Raw genomic sequence first — 22,083 nt, forward strand, 5'->3', positions numbered from 1 at the left:
TGTGGTGAAGCAGCTTTTAGCTACTATGCAGTACAGCTATGGAACCAACTCCCAGAGGACATCAAAAATGCTCCTGCTGTTGGCAGCTTCAAATCTAGACTAAAGACCAAGCTGTTTTCAGATGCTTTCTGCTAAATTATTAATATTGTCATCTTTACATGTTTTAAACTCTTAACTTTTACAGTCTCTGCATGTTTTAAACTTTACTTAACTTTTATTCTATTTTATTCTGCTGTTTTTTACTGAACTTTTACTTCATTTTATTATTTTATTTCTACTATTGTTTAATTCTTATTTTTCTTCCCCATTTATTTTATGTAATTTTATTTTCTATTGTTTACTGTTTTGCTTTTACTTCTGTAAAGCACATTGAACTGCCACTGTGTATGAAATGCGCTATATAAATAAACTTGCCTTGCCTTGCCTTAAAAGCAGCTGCTGATGTCTGAGTGGATAAAATTGAACAAACGTGTTTCTCCTTTCAAAAAAATACAAACATTATTGTTTTATTTAGAACTAAAAATGTTCCTTAAAAATACAGCATGACCAAAACAAATGTGAATCAGGAATAAAATAATTGCAGCATGTGATCATGAATGAATGAAGTCTCCATTTGGGCCAAATGCTGCCATCTGCTGGGGCAAAGATGAAATGACGTGGCCCACGATCTTCTCCGATAATCACGATAATCTGCAGGAGAAATAAACCACATTATTGTTATTTCATGTGCAGTTTGAATGACTGTATAAATCCACATGAGCAGAGGTGAAGTCAGGGAGGCGGAGACAAACTGCACTGTGATCATATGAGGAACCGCCCCTTTATCAACCCCTACAAAGGGAACAAGGAAGGGATTAAAGTCAAAGTGAAAGCAGTTACAGCTCACATCGAGAAGAAACCCTTATTTTCACATTAATTTCTGAAATGAACTGCAGGATTTTCACCGACTCTGAAATATAAACACAGACAATTCTCACTCCCTGAAAAGAGGCGAGTAAAATAAAGGTAGGTTCTTCAGTGAATGTTTTATCGTTCAGAGGTTTTGTCAGTGTGTGATTTATCAGGATAAACTGCACATATTAACAATGTCAGACAGAGACAGAGTCTCTAACACACTGCTGAAACACTGACACTGAAATACAAGCTGATTATAAGTGTTTTTTATTGAGTTTAGTTTAAAAACTGTCTTTAATGATCAGTGATCAACCGAGACAACAAAGCTGAAAAACAGGTTTAAAGGTTGCTGTGTTTTATTAACTGCTCAAAACTAAACTGATTCCAGCATGAACACTGAAATACAAGTAAAAATACAATTATACCTTATACTTGATGACCTAATTTCCCAACTGTGTGAGCTGTGCTGAATTTACTGGATGAAAGGTGTGTGTGTGTGTGTGTGTGTGTGTGAAGTCCAGAGGTGATCACTGGCTGAAACATAAACACTTATAGAAACATATCAGTCAGTGAGAAACTGTGAATGATCCAGTTCCTGAGCTGAGAGCTGTGAGAATGATCAGTGAAATCCTGTGTTTATTACAATCTAATGAAGATGAGAATGTTTACGTGTGTTTTATATCACAGTCTAAATGCTTCCAGTGTCATTGCTGAGGTTTAACACTGCAGACAGGCCTGTGGAGTCAAACAGACTAATCAGTAACACCTCATACTGTTACATGTGTGAACTGAATGATGTGATTTCTGACTGAAAAGGTTCAAAACACAGGAGAAAGAAAATGGCTGAATCTTCATCACCAGCAAAAGACAGAAGGAGCAGCATGGATGAGCCACGTTCATGTAAGTTATACAGCTCATACATGATTGTTTATGTTTATTAAATAGTTATGCAGTTGTAAGTTACTGTTTCTGTCATAACAACTAATTCACAGGGACTTGTACTGCATGGTGGATGAGCTACATAATTTAATGAAGGACTATGGAATTTTGACTGAAATGAAGGGTTATAGAAATGATCTCAGTGAATGGTTTCATTGTTTTTCTGGTGACTTTGTGCCACTTTTCATATCACACTTGTGTTATAATGCAGGAACATCTTAGAAAGCCATTTATTGATGCTGTAGATTGACATTGTGTATCTGTGGAGGATATTTTAGACTTTATGTATTTAAATATGTAACTCATAAAGATATTCAATAATTAGATATGTGGTTAAATGTGACAGTAAATAAATTGTACTGGAGGAGGATTGGGGCAGGAAAAAATGTGACAATGTTTTGTTCTGATTTAACTGTTTATTTATTGAAACAAACGTGAATGACAAAAAAGTAACATGAAATAAATAAAAATGAGCATCCTCTCTGAAATCTGTCACTTTCATCCATCCTTATTAAAATCTGATGAAACTCCATGTGTAATTAAATAAAATTTCTTTACAAACTAAAAAGACAAAAATAGTAACAAATATATAGAACCTGATAAAGAAATATGCACAGACATTACCTCATAATGTGCAATATTCTTTTGTGAATTCTGTGACTGAATAATGTAGGAGGGTGTCAGGGTGCAGGCACTTACAGCTGTATGTGCCGGGGAGAGCGGGGAAGCAAACTGGAGACCAAGCCAAATCACAAGATGAGAATCATAGTCGAGAAAACAGGCAGGGGTCGATCAATCAGCACACAGAGCAATACAGACTAGACTAGAGAGTGTGGTGAGAATAACGAGAAACAGGGTCAAGGAAACTAGAAGGCAAATAGAGTAAACAAACAGCTCGGTACACAGGAGTGAAGACTGGACAATACTTCGCGTCTTTGAGGTGTGAGAGGGGTTTAGTAGCAGGGATAGTGATTAGTGGAATCACAGACAGGTGTAATTAGAACTCAGGTGACAGAGGGCGCTGTGGATCTTAAGGTTGTAATTATTAGCGTCCATGTTTGTAGTCCATCTTGAGCTGTCGCTCTTAACGTTATTACTGACAGAAACACCCCACCCCCGGGGGAGCTCCCTCCGGGAGCTAAACACTTCCTGGGGCAGCCTCTCCCCCTTAGTGCAGGCTTGTTGGGTGACTGGGAATGATACTCTTGAGTTAAGAGAGAATCTAAGATGTCCTTGGCTCCCACCCAGCTTCGCTCCTTGGGTCCGTAGCCCTCCCAATCTACCAGGTACTCTAGTTGACCCCTTCTGCATCTAGAGTCGAGGATCTTGTTTACCTGGTAGATGGGCCCTCCTTCAGGGCATAGGGGGAGATAATTTGGGTGGGAATATTTTGGTGAGTGACTTCGTGAAAGAAAAGTATTTTATTGTTGGAGTGTTGCACTGATTCTGTATAAGAGGAATAAAGCACTCAAGCCTGAACAGTTTTATGGAAAAATAATCAGCTCTGGGAGGAAAACAACTTTGTCATTATTGTTAATGCAGGAGGTTCTGGGTTTCATTTCTGATGTAAGATCTACAGTACACTTGTAAATACCTTTGACTGTAAAATTCATTCAAGTATTCTACAAAAATGGTTTGACCAAAACATTAAATGATGCCCTGATAAGTGCCTTTAGATGTCAACTGTAAGTGAGTTTAGAATAAAAAGCCTTTTTGGTATCAGTCCAGAAAAACGTGTAGAAATTCTGGTGTGTGATTTTCACACCTACACTACAGATGCAGTGGACTGAATAGAGACAAGGTTGAAACAAATTCCAGTATTTCTACACTATTTATAAACAATGTGTAACTCTTTATTTTATTATAAACCCTAGTTTCTGGTGACTCCAGCAGTCTCCTGTCTGAAGAGCAGCTGCTGTGTTCGATCTGTCTGAATATATTCACTGATCCACTCAGCACTCCATGTGGACACAACTTCTGTAAGAGCTGCCTTACACAGTGCTGGGAGAAGAGTCTACACTGTCCATTATGTAAAGAGAAATTCACCAAGAAACCTGAACTGAAGATTAATACAACACTGAGAGAGGTTGCAGATCACTTCAAGAAGAAACGTGGTCCTGATAAACCTGAGGTTCTGTGTGATGCCTGCACTGGAGAGAAGCTGAAGGCCCTGAAATCCTGTCTGGATTGTTGTGCAAGTTTGTGTAAAACTCATCTAGAGTTTCATAGTAATATGCCCAAACTTAAGAAACACAAATTAATAAACCCTGTGGAGAACCTGGAGGACTACATATGCCAGAAACATGAGAGACCGCTGGAGCTGTTCTGTAGAAATGATCAGACGTGTGTGTGTCAGTTCTGCACTGAGACAGACCATAAGAATCACAACACTGTTCCTATAGAGGAGGAGAGCAGAGAGAAGAAGGTGAGAAACACTGATTAACATCAACTTTAGACATAATTATAGAAAATGCAAATTAATTTATCCAGTGGTAGATCAGACTGGAAATTTCTGAGATCAAATTCCAGGACAAAGGTACAAAAGTATTAAAAATATCAATTATTTATCTTCTGCTCTGTCCTCAGACTCAGTTGGGGAAAACACAGACAGATGTGCAGCAGATGATTCAGGACCGACTGAAGAAGATCCAAGAGATCAAACACTCAGTCGAGCTCAGCAAAGTGTGTGGAAAATAGTTTATGTATTGTTTGCTTGAATCTGTAGAAATTAACGATCTGTAATAAAGATTAGTTCATTATTCAGTGTGATGTAAAGAAAGTGAAAATGTGTTGCTCCTTTAGAGAAACACAGAGAAAGAGAAAGCAGACAGTGTTGAAGTCTTCACTGCTCTGATTCGCTCCATTGAGAGAAGTCAGGCTGAGCTGCTCGAGGTGATGGAGGAGAAGCAGAGAGCAGCAGAGAGGCAGGCTGAAGGACTCATTAAAGAGCTGGAGCAGGAAATCACTGTGCTAAAGAGGAGAGACACTGAGCTGGAGCAGCTCTCACACACTGAGGAGCATCTCCACCTCCTACAGGTCAGTGTTCCTCTCTCTGCTCACTGGCAATGCAGAACATCACAGAACAACACTCACCATGCTGAGGGATTTCTCCTCTCTCCTGCTCTACTGTAGATTTACTCCTCCGTGTGCAGCCCTCCACACACCAAGAACTGGACTGAGATCAGTATTAACACTGATCTGAGTGGGGAGACTGTGAGGACAGCTCTGTCTCAGCTTCAGCAGACTCTGAATGAGAAACTCACTAAAACACTCAATGACAAGTTAAAGGAAACAGGTGAGAAACTTTTATATGATGTGTTTTCTTGGCACAAGTGTATAATATTTGTTCATTTTTAGCTTTATTTGATTCAAATCCTGCAGTAAAAAACATCTGAAATCTAATGAAAGTGATGTTTTGTTGTAATTAGTTTCCACAGAACTGAAGAGGATTCAGCAGTATGCAGGTACAGTGAGATTTCTGTTTCCTCTCATATTAAAATGTACAGATCATCATTACACCACTGCATCATCAGACTTATTTTCATCTGTAGATCTCTCCAGCTTAAAGGAAGTCTTAAAGTGTCTCTCATTATCCTCCTCACTACACTGTAAAAACGAAAATGTTGAGAAAACTCAAATTATCAAGGAAACATGATGCAATAGATTTTTGAGTTGTCCCAACTTTTGACTACTGTCATTGACTTTTACTAGTTTTCAAGTTTAGACAAGAGTTCTGCAGACTTTAATTTTCTTGTTCACATAATTTTGATAATCTTGCGAGGCTAAGCACGAAATTCTTGCTTCAATAACATGTATTTCCATCTTCAACAAATACAGAAATTCCTGCTGAATAAACAGACAATTCTAGATTCAGTGAGATAGAAATGTTGCTTTATAAATCGATAAAAATACATGTTGCTGTAATAAATAAATTAATATTTAACTAAAATGAAGAGCACAAAGCATTAAGTTACCCGACACTATGTTTATTCCTCTTGGTAAACATCGTGGTGAACAGAACATGCATACACTTGGACAGGCAATTATTTTATGTATCTTGAAGTTGTAATTGAGCACGAATCACAATGAACTAGACAAGTTTAAAATTGCACATACATTGAAATTTTAGCAACAAACTTGAACAGGCAAAACACTGGTTTTGTGCCTCTTACAAATCTTGTAAAATGATTGTGACAAACGCATCCAAAAACGTCTTGAATTTGGATTATGTCGCACAACACGTGCATTTTTCAAATGCATTTAAAGGTCTTTGAATCAAAGAATTTAAGAATAAAAAATTATAAAACTCCACCGCCTCTTGTTAACTGACATCCAACAATACCAAAAATGTATATTTCACAGGCAAACTGGAGTTGCATACTTAAAATGACTGCACATGCAAGATAGTGCATCCACCCAAGTTTTACTTGAGCACCAACAACAAACATGAACAGTGGAAACACAGTATATGCACCTCTTGTGAACTGGCAGCTGACATCTCCAAAAGTTTCATGAATCTTTGTTTCAGAGGCAGAGATCTGCATGCTTAAAATGACTAGCTCACAGCAATAGCTTTGTTTTGAGACCCCTTATGCGCTGTGAGCATCGAGAGCCAAGCTAAAAAAAAGATAGTCTGAAGTGCTTCAAAGGTACAGTATACCTCATCTCCTTTGGATAATCAATGTTCATGGCATACAGAAGGCCTAAGAGGTATGCAAAGGCAGTACTGAGGTCTGGTAGGTCATGGAGCACAATGGCCCCTTCCAACACAATAGCCATGTCTCGCACATTTGGTGAAATGGCAGCATCATTGTCTTCGAGGACAGTGAGGATGGCAACAGACCCACCTCTAAGCACTCGTTCTTCAGGGTCAGTGTCCTGAAGAGAAGTAACAAACATGATTGAGTGTTAAAGAAAACTGAAAGACAAAATGCATTTCTTCTTATTCCAACCTAAATTTTAGTAACATGCTACTGACCCTTGCCATTCAGCTTGTGGAAGTTTAAAAAAAGCACATTGAATTACCTGTGTAGGAAATGTGCTATATAAATAAACTTGCTATTACTCACCGAACACTTAAAAATAATTTAGCGGTGTCATCCCGAACAAAAATAGGCAGGCCCCTCAGTGCTGCTGTCTTTCGGTGAGACACAATGTCCGATGTCTAACAGTACCTAGTGGAAAACACACAAGCATATCAATTAGTATAGTGCCAAAGTGAAATGCAAAAGGAAAGAGGGAAAGAAATTCCACTGCAATCCTGCATTAATTTGTACTTTTACAAATCAGAAATACTGTGATCATTTTCTGTTTCAATTCAGAACACCAAAGCAATGACTGGTACCATCAATTTTTACTGATGCATTTCCATCAAAACATTTTTAGCTTTTCTGTCTCTCTGGAATGAAAAAGTATATTCATGCTTTCCTAATAATCCCGGGCAAATATTTCATATTTTCAACAAAGGAAAGAGGCATGGGCGGTCACGTCTTCTTTGGCTACTGAATACAGCAAGTGCTCAAGGTTTGGCAGTTGAAAAGCATGACGGGTTATTTTCCCTAAACTTTTGAATGCTTTTAGCTTCAGGCACATCACTTACCTGTTCATCAAGGTTATCAAGGAAGTGTTCTATCTTCTGACCAAAGCCTGCCTTCCCTAGTCCGGTACAGTCTAAGCAGGCGAGGCACATATTTGTCAAGGGATGTAGTGAAAGTCCCCAGGAGGTCTTTGCTGGTGATTTGATTAAATTCTTCAGATATATGAACACAAACAATAAAATAATATAACTGGACAATAATTATTCTGTTAGGGTTTTTTTTTTTTCTTAACAGAAAATTCCTAGGAAGCTACAATACAATTGCTCTATAAAAATGTATATCATTTAGTTTTGGCAAAAAAGTTTCATTAAGTTTCCCTGGTATCTGTAAAGACAAATCCTAAGGACTAACAATTAATCTGACTATGACATCAATTGTTTCCAATTTAAAAGTTGAATTAGGGGACATACTCCTTGGGAGGACAAATTCTATTATGAATTGTGGGGCTGATAGTGTAGTGAGTTGGAGTGTGTGGAGTGGCCTGTAGTGGAGTGGTAGGGTGGAGTATAGTATAGCTTGCTAATATAGCTTATAACAGATTGACTATAACTGACGAAATGCGCAATGTGGTAAAATTAGACCTACCCAATTACACACACTGCATTGAGCATTTGAATAATAAAATTACTAAATAAATGAGCACAATCTTACCTCCTCAAAGGAAAACAGCGCAGGCCATCTCTCCTGGACCTCAGATACCATAGGCTGCTCCTCTACGACCTCTCTCCACCTAAGGGAAAATGTCAGCTCCATCTTGTGCCGCATCATTGTCAGGTTCTTTTTCTTCTTCATTTCATCAACCAGAGCAACTCTCTTCTTCAAGAGTAGAATCATCATGGTGTTGTGGATAATCTGGAACATGGTTGACCTCTCCATGTTTGGGCTTTTTCAGGGTGAACAGGCGGTCATCCTCATCTCCACTTTTTCTTTTCCTGTTCACATCTAACTCATTGCAGCCTGCCTGGTGCAGCTTTGACCTGTAGTTTCCAAGCTTGTACTGGATACTTGTTTTCCATCCTTCATAGCCTGTGATGCTACCTAGCTCCTTAAGAACCAGGGAAGAGGCAACTGATTGAAGTTCATCTTTGTCAGGGTAGCTTTTGATTTCAAAAATTGCCTGTGCAATTTTATCCAAAATGTCCATTTTAATGTCTCTTGTCACGTCAAGGCCCTTCTTTGACTTTTCCTACATCTCATTACCCTTACGCAATTTCAGTTCAACGTCATACAAGAACTTAGAGATCGGGAACGTAGAGGGACACTCAGCAACATGCCTTAAATTGCTCTGAATAGAGTCTGAGCTAGACCTGAAATGCTCAGAGTGATCACTGGCTGTATCAAGAGCAGAGACTGAACCAATTGAATGGTCACTGGATTGGTTAAGTAGAGATGAATTACAGTCCCGCATAATATGCAGGACTGCACGCTCAACTGGTAATTCAGACATTGTCAAGTTGCATAATGCACTGCCCAAATCTGGATCCTCAAACTGGAGTGAGAAATCACCTTCAAGTCCAAGTCTCTCTTTCAGTCCATCAATCAGTTCACTGACAGATTCTGGTACAGCAAGCTGTATTCGTCTGGCTTCTTTGGAGAAGACAACCACCTGAAGTAACATAGTCTGAAAATAAGAGCGAAATAAAGAGCGGGAAATAGTCAGACTTGGTTCAAAAACATTTGACAAAATAAAGCCAAAGTCTTAGGTGATCACAGCCCAGAGTGACGTCTTCAAATTGCTTTCTTAATCTGAGCAGCAGCCAAAGTATTAATTTTATAATAAAAGCAAAAGAACCTTGACATCTCAGTGAAGCTAGTATAAGAAAATGTTTAATATTTTAACTTGATAATTTTAATCAGTTTTCAAAAGAATACATTAGTTTCTCATCTCATCTCATTATCTCTAGCCGCTTTATCCTTCTACAGGGTCGCAGGCAAGCTGGAGCCTATCCCAGCTGACTACGGGCGAAAGGCGGGGTACACCCTGGACAAGTCGCCAGGTCATCACAGGGCTGACACATAGACACAGACAACCATTCACACTCACATTCACACCTACGGTCAATTTAGAGTCACCAGTTAACCTAACCTGCATGTCTTTGGACTGTGGGGGAAACCGGAGCACCTGGAGGAAACCCACACGGACACGGGGAGAACATGCAAACTCCACACAGAAAGGCCCTCACCGGCCCCGGGGCTCGAACCCAGGACCTTCTTGCTGTGAGGCGACAGCGCTAACCACTACACCACCATGCCGCCATACATTAGTTTAATCCCAGATAATCAAACAATTGCAGATACATGTATATGTATGAAAATATAGATGTTCGTGTTTTATAACTGATATGGTTCAGCATGAACTGAGGATGAGACATTTTCCCCCACATGCATGGACAGTTAAATGACTTAAATAAGACAGAATGTTCTGAGTAACTTACAGTGGTGCTTGAAAGTTTGTGAACCCTTTAGAATTTCCTATATTTCTGCATAAATATGACCTAAAACATCATCAGATTTTCACACAAGTCCTTGAAGTAGATAAAGAGAACGCAGTTAAGCAAATGAGACAAAAATATTATACTTGGTCATTTATTTATTGAGGAAAATAATCCAATATTACATATCTGTGAGTGGCAAAAGTATGTGAACCTCTAAGATTAGCAGTTAATTTGAAGATGAAATTAGAGTCAGGTGTTTTCAATCAACGGGATGACAGTCAGGTGTGAGTGGGCACCCTGTTTTATTTAAAGAACAGGGATCTATCAAAGTCTGAGCTTCACAACACATGTTTGTGGAAGTGTATCATGGGATGCACAAAGGAGATTTCTGAGGACCTCAGAAAAAGCGTTGTTGATGCTCATCAGGCTGGAAAAGGTTATAAAACCATCTCTAAAGAATTTGGACTCCGCCAATCCACAGTCAGACAGACTGTGTACAAATGGAGGAGATTCAAGACCATTGTTACCCTCCCCAGGAGTGGTCGACCAACAAAGATCACTCCAAGAGCAAGGCGTGTAATAGTCAGCGAGGTCACAACGGACCCCAGGGTAACTTCTAAGCAGCTGAAGGCCTTGCTCACATTGGCTAATGTTAATGTTCATGAGTCCACCATCAGGAGAACACTGAACAACAATGGTGTGCATGGCAGGGTTGCAAGGAGAAAGCCACTGCTCTCCAAAAAGAACATTGTTGTTCATCTGCAGTTTGCTAAAGATCACGTGGACAAGTCAGAAGGCTATTGGAAAAAAGTTTTGTGGATGGATGAGACCAAAATAGAACTATTTGGTTTAAATGAGAAGTGTTATGTTTGAAGAAAGGAAAACACTGCATTCCAGCATAAGAACCTCATCCCATCTGTGAAACATGGTGGTGGTAGTATCATGGTTTAGGCCTGTTTTGCTGCATCTGGGCCAGATTGGCTTGCCATTCTTGATGGAACAATCAGTACGTTTACTTGCACATCCAAATCGAGTTGCTGTCGGTAATCGAGCAAAGGGTCCCAGCAGGGGTGCCAGAGAAATCCAATCCTACATGCACACAAGGAAATCGAGCTATTGTGTGAGGTACATTGTGCACCCGAGCCACAGGTGGCGCTACACGCCCCATCGTGTTGGTACACTTCCGGTTGTCGTCATGAAGAAGAGCTATTCAAGAGTATAAACAAAGTTATCAGTTCTGTGTTCACAAGAAGAGTGTTTGTAGTTTGTATGTACGAACAGAAGTGTTCCTAATAAAGTGGGCGGCTAAGGTGAAGTGTTATGCCGACCGAGGCTGGTTTTTTTTTTTTTCGACCGAGGCTGTTGTGTTTCCCGCTTGTGGTCTCATCACTCGTCACTTCCGGAAAGGGCAGTGCTGAAGTAAGTACACAGCAAAATCCCCAGTGTTGAATTTACACCCAGAGTGTTGATTTAACACCCTACTGTGTTTATATAGGTCCAATTGGACACAAATTAACTCTGAAAGTGTTAATTCAACACTGAGGAATTTGCTGTGTAGCTCTACTACATATCTCGATAGGGTATACATGCACTAAGTAGCTCGGCAAAAATCGCATAATCTAGGTCGTGCAGCTCGATTACGAGAAATCAAGTTCGGTTCAATTTCAGCCTAGCTAAGGTGTTTCCATGCCATTTAGAACTGCGATTTCAGTTGAGCAACGTTAGAAATGCGATTTTCTCTATGTGCATGTAAACGCACTGAGTGAATTCTGAATTATACCAGCGAATTCTAAAGGAAAATGTCAGGACATCTGTCCATGAACTGAATCTCAAGAGAAGCTGGGTCATGCTGCAAGACAACGACCCTAAGCACACAAGTTGTTCTACCAACGAATGGTTAAAGAAGAATAAAGTTAATGTTTTGGAATGGCCAAGTCAAAGTCCTCACCTTAATCCAATTGAAATGTTGTGGAAGGACCTGAAGCGAGTAGTTCATGTGAGGAAACCACCAACATCCCAGAGTTGAAGCTGTTCTGTGCGGAGGAATGGGCTAAAATTCCTCCAAGCTGGTGTGCAGGACTGATCAACAGTTACTGGAAATGTTTAGTTGCAGTTATTGCTGCACAAGAAGGTCACACCAGATACTGAAAGCAAAGGTTCACATACTTTTGCAACTCACAGATATGTAATATTGGATCATTTTCTCAATAAATAAATGACCAAGTATAATATTTTTATCTCATTTGTTTAACTGGGTTCTCTTTATCTACTTTCAGGACTTGTGGGAAAATCTGATGATGTTTTAGGTCATATTTATGTAGAAATATAGAAAATTCTAAAGGGTTCACAAAGTTTCAAGCACCACTGTAAATGGATTTCAATTTAAGCACAATTTTGAACAATGAAAACAATCCTACAAAATCTTAAAACTTGGACTATTTTTCCTCACATTTCACACATAAAAGGTTAAATAAGATCTTTGTTGAATCGACCCTTTAGTATAAACAGCTGGCACAAGGAAACATACCATTCTGAGTTGCTTTAATGGAGATACGATCGATACTTTAGATCGATACTTTAGATCGATCCGCCCACCGCTAGCGTTTCCATTCCTGACGCAGCGTCCATTCGGGAGGCACTGGGAAGACTGTGCTCTTCTCCTGGGCCCAAGTCTAACCAACTTCGAAGCCCCTTCACTTTAATCAGCGAGTTTCCCGCATGGCGCTATACACTGGCTTGGATCTGCAGAATTGTAACATTTCTGCCTGACAAATCGCCCCGCGTTTGCGTTCACTGCGCGGCTACTGCTAACTGCAGAACCAGGTCACCCCTCCCCCTGCTCCCAGTGCTCATGGGCATCATTTCCTCCTCAAACAAAACTACACCATAATTAAATTACAACGCATTATAAACACACGCAGTGCATTCCAACACATTAAAGTTAGCATCAAGTCATGTTTGTGCAAGAATTCTTTTGAGGGTCACTAAGCTTGGAGCGCCGTCTGTAGCCTCGCTAGCAATGTTAGCTTTGGTGGTCGGACAAAATGAACCCATATTTCGTTTGAAACAGTAAACTGCGCTTCACTGTTAAATCCCTAGTCTAGTAAAACAACACTTACCTGCTTAGCCAAACGTAAACGGTGGCAGTATTTTAAGAAACTCGCATCCACGGTGTCCCACAAGTTGAGTCGGAGTTCAAAATGTCCGACCAGCAAGAGACTCCCACAGCTCATGTGGCCACTACGGAGTTTCCATCAAGGGGCTAAACGGAACCTCACTCTGCTCAGAAACCGGTGTTTACCTGTTATTAAAATGCGTGTTAAGATATGTAAATGCTACAAATGATCCTCACTACTGGATGATGATTTAATCTTTTTTACCTGCAAACTCACATCACACACTGTGTGTTTCTCTCAGTGGATGTGACTCTGGATCCTGATACAGCAAATCCATATCTCATCCTGTCTGCTGATGGAAAACAAGTGATACATGGAGACGAGTGGCAGAATCTCCCTGATACACCACAGAGGTTTAATCTGCATCTCGCTGTTCTGGGAAATCAGAGTTTCTCCTCAGGGAGATTTTATTATGAGGTGCAGGTCAGAGGGAAAACTGCGTGGGCATTAGGAGTTGTGAGAGAGAACATTAACAGGAAGGAGAGGATTAAACTGAAACCTCAGAATGGAGTCTGGACTGTGGGACTGTATGATGAGAATCAGTACTGGGCTAATGCTGATCCCACTGTCCCCCTCACACTGAGAGAGAAGGTGAAGACGGTGGGGGTGTTTGTGGATTATGATGAGGGTCTGGTCTCCTTTTATGATGCGAAGTCCAGATCTCATATCTACTCTTTCACTGCTCTGTCTTTCACTGAGAAACTCTATCCATACTTCAATCCTTCTTTAAATGTTGGAGGTAAAAATTCAGCCCCACTGATCATCTCTCCTGTATTAAAGACTGAATGAATTTTCAACTCACAAATTTAATCATCTCTTAAATGGTGAGAATAAACAGAAATATTTTACATTTTCTGGTTAATTTTCATAAAACATTTTTCCCCTTTAAAATGCTGTACAGTTTATTTTAATACCTGGGTTACTTTTTTGCAGAAACAAATAATTTTACTCCTACTGTCTGTTGTTACACATTTTGATTGTGGAACTTTGTCATGACAAATCAAATATTAATAAAGATTATTTACAGTTCACACTGAGTTTTATTGCAGAATTTAATCTGATCAGTAAAATGTATGAAGTTCTGCTGCTGATTTCTGTGTAAATAAAACCAAACAAAACTGTTTCTCCTTCAAACCTCATCAAACACAAACAAACTTGTATTTTATTTCGAAATAAAAGTGTCAAGGTTTTTCTGTTCTTCAAAATAGAAATGAATGAAGAAATGAATCCTCAATCTGCACTAAATCCTTCCATCTGCTGGTACAAAGGTGAAATGACACGGGCCATTTGGGCTGAAAATACTAAATTAAAACAAATATGTTAAATGTAGAGCCCTGTGACGACCTGGCGACTTGTCCAGGGTGTACCCCGCCTCTCGCCCATACTCAGCTGGGATAGGCTCCAGCTTGCCTGCAATCCTGTAGAACAGTGGCGGTTCTAGACCAAAATTACTAGGGGGGCCGAGGTGGGGCCAGTGTTTTTTCAGGGGGGCACATATGAGCAAAACATGGCAATATTTAAGCGTTCAAAATGTTTTGTTTAGTTTATTTAAAACCAAAACAAAATACATTGAGCATAAATACAATGAGATAAACATTCTGTCTCAATAGCCTAAACATAAAATAAATTGTGCTCAGTAAATCTTAAAACCATGTTTCTCTTTTTTGTAAAATAAGGTTTCTATTTTTGCATACAATGAACCTTTTCTTCAGACGTGGCTGCACTGGAGTGTTGTCCAAGCACTTGCTGATATCTGGAGAAAGATGAATACAGTAAATATGGGAGTGCGACTGAGAACAACATTTATTTGTCATTATTCATTTATTAATTTATTATTATATCTATTATTTGTATTTTATATTTATTAATTATTATTCAGACTTCACACTTTCAGGGTAGGCTATATGAATTGTAGGTCGACACTGCTCACACACATACATTTGTTCAACATCACAAACCTGATGGTGCTGTACTTGATATGCATGGTGAATCTGGTTGTCCCAATGACTTGTTGGGTTGTCCCTCATTCTGTCCCTCAATCTGATCCTGAATGTCTTCATCCTCACTCTCAGATTGCCTTTCAGATGCCTCACTTTCCACCTCTCCAACCACCACCTCTGGCTCTCTCTCCTCTTTCATAATCTTCATCTTCCTTACTCTCTCTATGTTGCTTTTTGCCAACAGGGGCAAAAAAGGACATAATGTCCTTCTTGCTCCTTTCCATGATGATAGCCTACAGTAGGTCTATACTAAAAAGTAAACGGAGAGGAATGTAGCCTCTACATATCAAAAGGCCATTAAAGTTTTACAAGAAGGTTAAACACTGTCGGTTATTTTACCCATTTCCCAAAAATATTAAGTTAGGCTACTTATTGCTGTGCAACGCACTTTTAAGAAAGCGCAATAAAACAGATTTATTATTGTAGTGAACAACAACAGTAAAACACGGATATGTGCAAACACTGACGTTACGAAATTGAATAACTTTCCTTACCTTCGCCTCTTTACAGTAGCCTAGTCCTTGCAGGGCTGCAGCTGTTATCTCTCACGTCCGAAGTTTACAATTCGCGCTGCTGCGGGTCTTTCTGCTGCAGGTAACAGTGTGCGTGTAGCGCTTTAAGGAGTCCGTGTAGAACACTCCGTCATGTCAGTTTCGATCTTCGAGCCAGCGCACGTCAAAATTAATAAATCTTGTTACCTGTTCAGCACAGGGGCCACAACAGGGGCCAGGAGCAATTTTACAGGGGCACTGGCCCCCCCTGGCCCCCGTTTAAAACCGCCTATGACAGCCAGTCTCTTTTGTTTTATTTCTTTACTGGCTAGCACTGGCCACTAGGCTGTGTGTTTGACTGGTAATTACTAAAACTGGCCACAAGGCGCTTTATCCTGTTCTACAGGGTCGCAGGCAAGCTGGAGCCTATCCCAGCTGACCACGTCTAGAACCGCCACTGCTGGCTGTGATAGAAGAAAATTCTACAACCCAGAAACAGATGGGAGCTCCGCTTTTAGGCAGTGCCTAAATATATATTATCCATGACAAAATGCTCCCTGATTGGTCAGTGACATGTTACGGCTCTGACGTTTCATGTTGCTGCACGTGACAGTGTTGTGACTGCAATGAAAAGTCATCCTGATGAGATTACACTGACTAGTTTACCTGATTCCTCTATCAGAGTCATTGCCACGTCTTTCCTCATGAGCTTCACTGTGTTTTGTCTGTTTAAGAAGGTGACAGGCTGCTCGTTCAGGATTTTGTTCTTTTTATAACGTCGTGTTTTTTATCGATGCATATTTAAATACTTATTTAAATGAAAACTTTATCCAGTCAGGTCCATAAGTATTTGGACAGTGACGATTTTTATTTTTCCTCTGTACGCCACCACAATGGATTTGAAATGAAGCCATCAAGTTGTGATTGAAGTGGAGACTTTCAGCTTTAAAGTGCATATCACGGGTAAATTCAGGAACAAGATCAATTTAATTCTATTTTATATTAAACTTTGGTCAAATATCTGTCACATTCTGCATTCTCTGCAATTTTTTTACCTTGCGCAATATCAGAAAAATTCAGTTGAAATCAAGCCATCTGAGGCGAATTGGTCCGCCTCTGAAAAAACTTGGCATTTGGATTTCCCGGGAAACACTGATTTTCGTGACGTCATGTGCGGGAAGCCTCCCTCTGAATCCTACGTCAGCGCTGGTTTGTTTATGAGAAAACGACCTGGTGGTTTTCTGTAGATTTCTTCAATGTTTCGCGTAATTATTAAAATGGTTAACAGATGTATCGTAGGAGGGTGTAGCAACACCAATCTTGATGGGATTAGTACTCATCGTTTTCCAAAAGACCGGACAATGAGAGAGAAATGGGAGCGCTTGGTCTACACAGGCTGTGCACTGAAACCGTGCAAAGCTTGCGCAGCCTGCTGGCGCTTCCGCAGATAACGTCACAAATCTGGCTCCAGACTCCCTTGGGATTTTTCCAGACACGTTCTGTTATTTTATTTTTTTCTGCTGTAGACAGAGGGCCTTGTGCAAAATTACCCTTCTGGATGAGTGTGTAAAGGGACATACTTTCATATTAAAATAAAAATGAAATTGGTCCAGAATATGCACTTTCAAGGTGCTGTGTGTAAGAATTGGCCCCTTGGTGAAGTCATACTCCACACTCCAAACAAATAGGGGGCAGTATATGACCAGAAAGTTGAGGTGTCCACCGCTATCATAAGAAAGAACGCAATCATGGTCCCTCCTCCCCTTTCCCCCCAATGCATCACTATCACTGACATAGAATTATTACTCACGGAATATAGCATAAGGCTATTATGCAGCAAGATGAAGCACATATTACATGAAACTTACATCTATCCATTATCTGTAACCGCGTATCCTGTGCAGGATCGCGGGCAAGCTGGAGCCTATCCCAGCTGACTATGGGTGAGAGGCGGGGTACACCCTGGACAAGTCGCCAAGTCATCACAGGGCTGACACAAAGAGACAAACAACCATTCACACTCACATTCACACCTATGGTCAGTTAAGATCCACCAATTAGCCTAACATGCATCTCTTTGGATTGTGGGGGAAACTGGAGCACCCGGAGGAAACCCAAACAGACATGGGGAGAACATGCAAACTCCACACAGAAGGGCCCCCGGCAGCCACTGGGTCAAACCCAGGACCTTCTTGCTGTGAGGCAACAGTGCGAACCACAACACCACCATGCAGCATTCATGAAACTTGATTGTTCCAAAGATGCTAGTTGCTTGTCTACGCACTGTTTTTGATAAAAAATAATTTTGAATTTATCTAGAAAATCATTATTCCAGTCTGAATACAGCCCTACATCCATCTCCACACTCATAATTCTTGTTTGAGTGATGTGTTTGATTATAGGCTCATTTCTGACTGTATAAAATAATTTGTTGCTAACTGTTGTATATCTTTTGCTCCTTTATCTGACCACTGTTTGAAGTGTTTAATTCTGAAACCTAGTAATGCCTACAAACGAAACAAGGGCTATTGGAAGTTCAATGCCAGCTTGTTACATTCTGAGATCCAGAGGTGGAAAGTAACGAATTACATTACTCGCGTTACTGTACTTGAGTAGCTTTTTTGTGTACTTATACTTTTTCAAGTAATTTTTAAAGAGTGTACTTTTACTTTTACTTAAGTATGTTTTCTTTTAAGTAGTGTACTTCGGTACATTTTACATCACAACCGTTACTGAGTAAAAAAATAAATAAATAATTTAAAAAAAGGCTAAAACGGAGAAGGGGAAATGCGCTCTGGAAATGAATCACGGGAAGGACAGTTGTCGCGCGCGCGAGTCTCACACAGACGATGGCGGACATGCACCGGCGCTTTTTGGGGGGGGGGGGGGCTCACGCCCCTGGGCCACAGCCAATCAGGGGCCTTGTAATATTAATAAAATAATAAACTGTCGGAATCGTGGGCCTACATTAATGTACGGATAGAAATAAGGTTTGAAATAAATGAGCGCACAGTAGCCTGCTGTAAGAGACATGGTGGATGTGGTTCGCGAAACAAACACCCACAACTGTACCAGAATAAAATGGAACAAAATGTAACGTCACGCACGAAAGCGCGCCAAAGACTGCAGACTACAGAGACACAAATTTAGAGGCTTTGAAAGATGAAGCGTTCACATGTTAGTGGGGCGCATAAAAGGAAAAAAAGAGAGATGCAGGTAATGATAGAATCGTTGCCTAAAGTCACAGACTTTTTTAAGGTAAGGATCACCAATCTGTTCAGAATATCAGCTACTTATCAGTTATCAGCCTACCAGCAGCTAGGCTATGTGCAGCTAGGCTAGATATGCTATGATCTGTCCAACAGTAAAATAAATCAGTTGTGATTTGAATACGTGTCGTGTGATTTGAACTTATACGAATTTACCACTGTCTTAGTAGTAAATCCTTATAAATATAAGGATAAATTCTTATAAGGATTTATAAATAAATATATATGCCATGTATGATTTACTCCTGAAAGTGGCCCCTTTTGCATTTTCCTCATACAAATTTATGAAAATCTAGTATGTATGAAGTGAACATTGTGCATGGTTTTTACAGATAATGTGTATGATGAATTACACCGTCTTTGTATGCTTCATGTAATGTTTGTAGTTTTAAATTATATTTTACAGTTTAAAATGTATATGCCTTTTATATGTAAATCCACACAAACATATATGTTTTTGTTTGAATTGTGGATGTATCGTAAAGGTATTCTATGATGGCTCTCTATGTTTTTTATATGTCAACCTACTGAAAAAGACAGGTTTATTGTATGACTTCTTTAGGTTTATAGATGTTTTTATATGTCGATCAATTACTATAAATGTAAAAATAGAAGAGTTTTTTTTGTATGAATTGTTCAGGTTTATCTATGTTTTTAAAATGTCAACCAATTACTGTCAATGTAATGTTGACATATAAAAAACATAGAGAGCCATCATAGAATACCTTTACTATACATCCACAATTCAAACAAAAACATATATGTTTGTGTGGATTTACATATAAAAGGCATATACATTTTAAACTGTAAAATATAATTTAAAACTACAAACATTACATGAAGCATACAAAGACGGTGTAATTCATCATACACATTATCTATAAAAACCATGCACAATGTTCACTTCATACATACTAGATTTTCATAAAAAATTTGTATGAGGAAAATGCAAAAGGGGCCACTTTCAGGAGTAAATCATACATGGCATATATATTTATTTATAAATCCTTATAAGGATTTATCCTTATATTTATAAGGATTTACTACTAAGACAGTGGTAAATTCGTATAAGTTCTTTACTGTTTTTTTCATATGGGTATAATCCTGTTAGTATAATAGCATATTTCTATGGGGATAATAAAATGTCTAAAACGGCATCTACTGAAGAAATTGATGAAAAGATTGTAGCCTATAATTTTCACAGTTCAGGCAGCAGACAGAGTAAGCATACTGAGGGGAATAGCAATACAAAGCTAGCGCAGATCCACATTTCTCGCTAGCTGTGTTGGGTGTGTTGTTAACCCGTGTGGATTTAAGTGAAATACTTGAGAAGTTCTGTGGTCAAGACAACGTTTTAAGGTAAGGACACTTGATTATTAATGTTTGCCCGCCGTGGCTTGTTGTTGACGAAAGGCCCACGTGATTTTGCCTTATGCAGCTACTGCTAGCGTCATGCTTTGAACTAGGTTAAGCTCATTTGCGCTAAAGGATGGGTTTATTGAAGGACTTTGATGTAGCTAGTTTCTTTTTAAAAAATCGTATGCTCAAAACAGTATGCCCGTGTTCATCATGTTTAACTTTTTTCTTGATGGAGTGCGTGAAATATTGTTGCAAGTGGTATTTCGATCCAGTCATATCAAAAAGGCAGTTGAATGCACGGTCTTATTCAAGGAGAAGGAAGACTTGCATGATGCTTGAACATAGATCGGTAAAATAGACCCTAGTAGGACTCGGTTTCGTGTATTTCGGTCTGTAGAGTTATGAGTTTGGCCGCTGTCCATGGTGTTTACATTTCATGTGGCCGCCGAGCCAAGTACCTTGACTTGCAGTGAATGTTTGTTTTCATGCCGCCGAGCTATTTTTATGTATTTTATTTTTTAAAAGGACTTGTCTGTAGGTGTGTGTGTTTTATGTTTACACATAGGTCTACATTATCGCGCATGCGCACTTGTGTGGTTATCTCTGGCCATGCCCCTGCGTGAAAGTTACGCAGTATCACTGTCCTGTCGGTGGTAATAATCAGAACCGGCTCTGTAATGATAATGCGCGCGTTCTTCTCTCCCTCTGTGGTCGGATGTGTTGAGTGATGTGAGCGTGGGCCTTGCGCAGCTACGCTGAGCCAAACGTAACCTATCGTAGGCTTCTAGGCTAATTACGCGCTTACACTGTAAATGCTTGACACGTATTGCAAATAAAATAAGAGTGTTTTCCTGGCCAACGGTAAGGGTAGGGTTGACAGGTAGCCTATGAGGGGCCTAGCCCCTGGGCCATAGGTGTTGATAAAGCGCCCCTGTGGACATGGAGGAGACCGAGGAACCTGTGGTGGACGACCCTGCAGAAAACGCAATTTCTTCCAGTAATGAAGTGCACCCCTGGCCCTACATACGTGATCACTTCAGCTTCGTAGAGAAAAGGGGTGACAGTTTCATTATGCAATGCAGATTATGTGTGCCCAAGAAGACAACCATTGCGGCATACAAAAATTCGACGTCTAATCTGCGCAAGCATGTTGAGGTAAGTATTGTCATTGGCATAATGTTTCCTTTCCATAGTAAAACCAACAATAGGCTGGTTATATTCCAAAAATAGTGGATGGCATTGCTAATGTTGAAGTAGCAACCTGTTGGTACTGTAACATAACGGTAACTAGTCTGTTATTCGGTTGGCTAATCATGCAAGCAAGTTAGCTCGCCAACCTGACGTGATCAGTCCTCCTACCATTCTACATCCAACAGGCCAGAAAGGAATACTAAGCAAAACAAATAATGTTTGAATTGAATTGTTCAATAACACACAGTGCACACAGGCAAGCTACGAGATTTCAGTGCAACATTTCACTTTCATATTTCGTGTACAATGCTTTGTGTGTGGTCAGGGCGATGTAAACGACATGACTGTGTGTATTGACCTTTTTTGTTTGTCTCAGTTTTAATGCAGCATTATCCTAAGCATTCAATTTGATACACTTCCTTTAAATAAAACATCTGGGTTGAGATGTACATAATCCTTGTTTCCTCTTCTTTTTCATTTTTGCACAACACAATGGAGGCAGAAAACACCCATTGTTAAAAGTAACGTTTTACTTTTATTCAAAGTACATTTTAAATGATCTACTTTTTACTTTTACTTGAGTAAATTTTTTGTCTGGTAACTTTATTTGTACTTAAGTAAAATTTCATCAGAGTAACAGTACTTGTACTTGAGTATAATATTTTAGTACTCTTTCCACCTCTGCTGAGATCTCCTGTCAATGGGTTCAAAATATTATTGCTGATGTTTCTG

General features: G+C 39.6%; 2 protein-coding genes across 2 annotated transcripts in view; one reads left to right on the top strand and one right to left on the bottom strand.

Moving 5' to 3' along the window:
* LOC132885354 (serine/threonine-protein kinase D1-like) overlaps positions 1-22,083 on the bottom strand; it is a 168,045-nt gene that overhangs the window by 71,945 nt on the left and 74,017 nt on the right. The gene's annotated exons all lie outside the window — the stretch shown is intronic.
* LOC132900429 (E3 ubiquitin-protein ligase TRIM21-like) lies at positions 846-14,026 on the top strand. Its single transcript, XM_060942541.1, has 8 exons — positions 846-1,005; positions 1,711-1,794; positions 3,708-4,258; positions 4,420-4,515; positions 4,636-4,869; positions 4,966-5,128; positions 5,262-5,297; positions 13,283-14,026. Exons 2-8 carry the CDS (start codon positions 1,734-1,736, stop codon positions 13,828-13,830), a joined length of 1,689 nt encoding a protein of 562 aa, XP_060798524.1. The 5' UTR covers positions 846-1,005; positions 1,711-1,733; the 3' UTR covers positions 13,831-14,026.

The sequence above is a fragment of the Neoarius graeffei genome, chromosome 1 (genome assembly GCF_027579695.1).
Source record: "Neoarius graeffei isolate fNeoGra1 chromosome 1, fNeoGra1.pri, whole genome shotgun sequence".
In the NCBI taxonomy this organism is placed as follows: domain Eukaryota; kingdom Metazoa; phylum Chordata; class Actinopteri; order Siluriformes; family Ariidae; genus Neoarius; species Neoarius graeffei.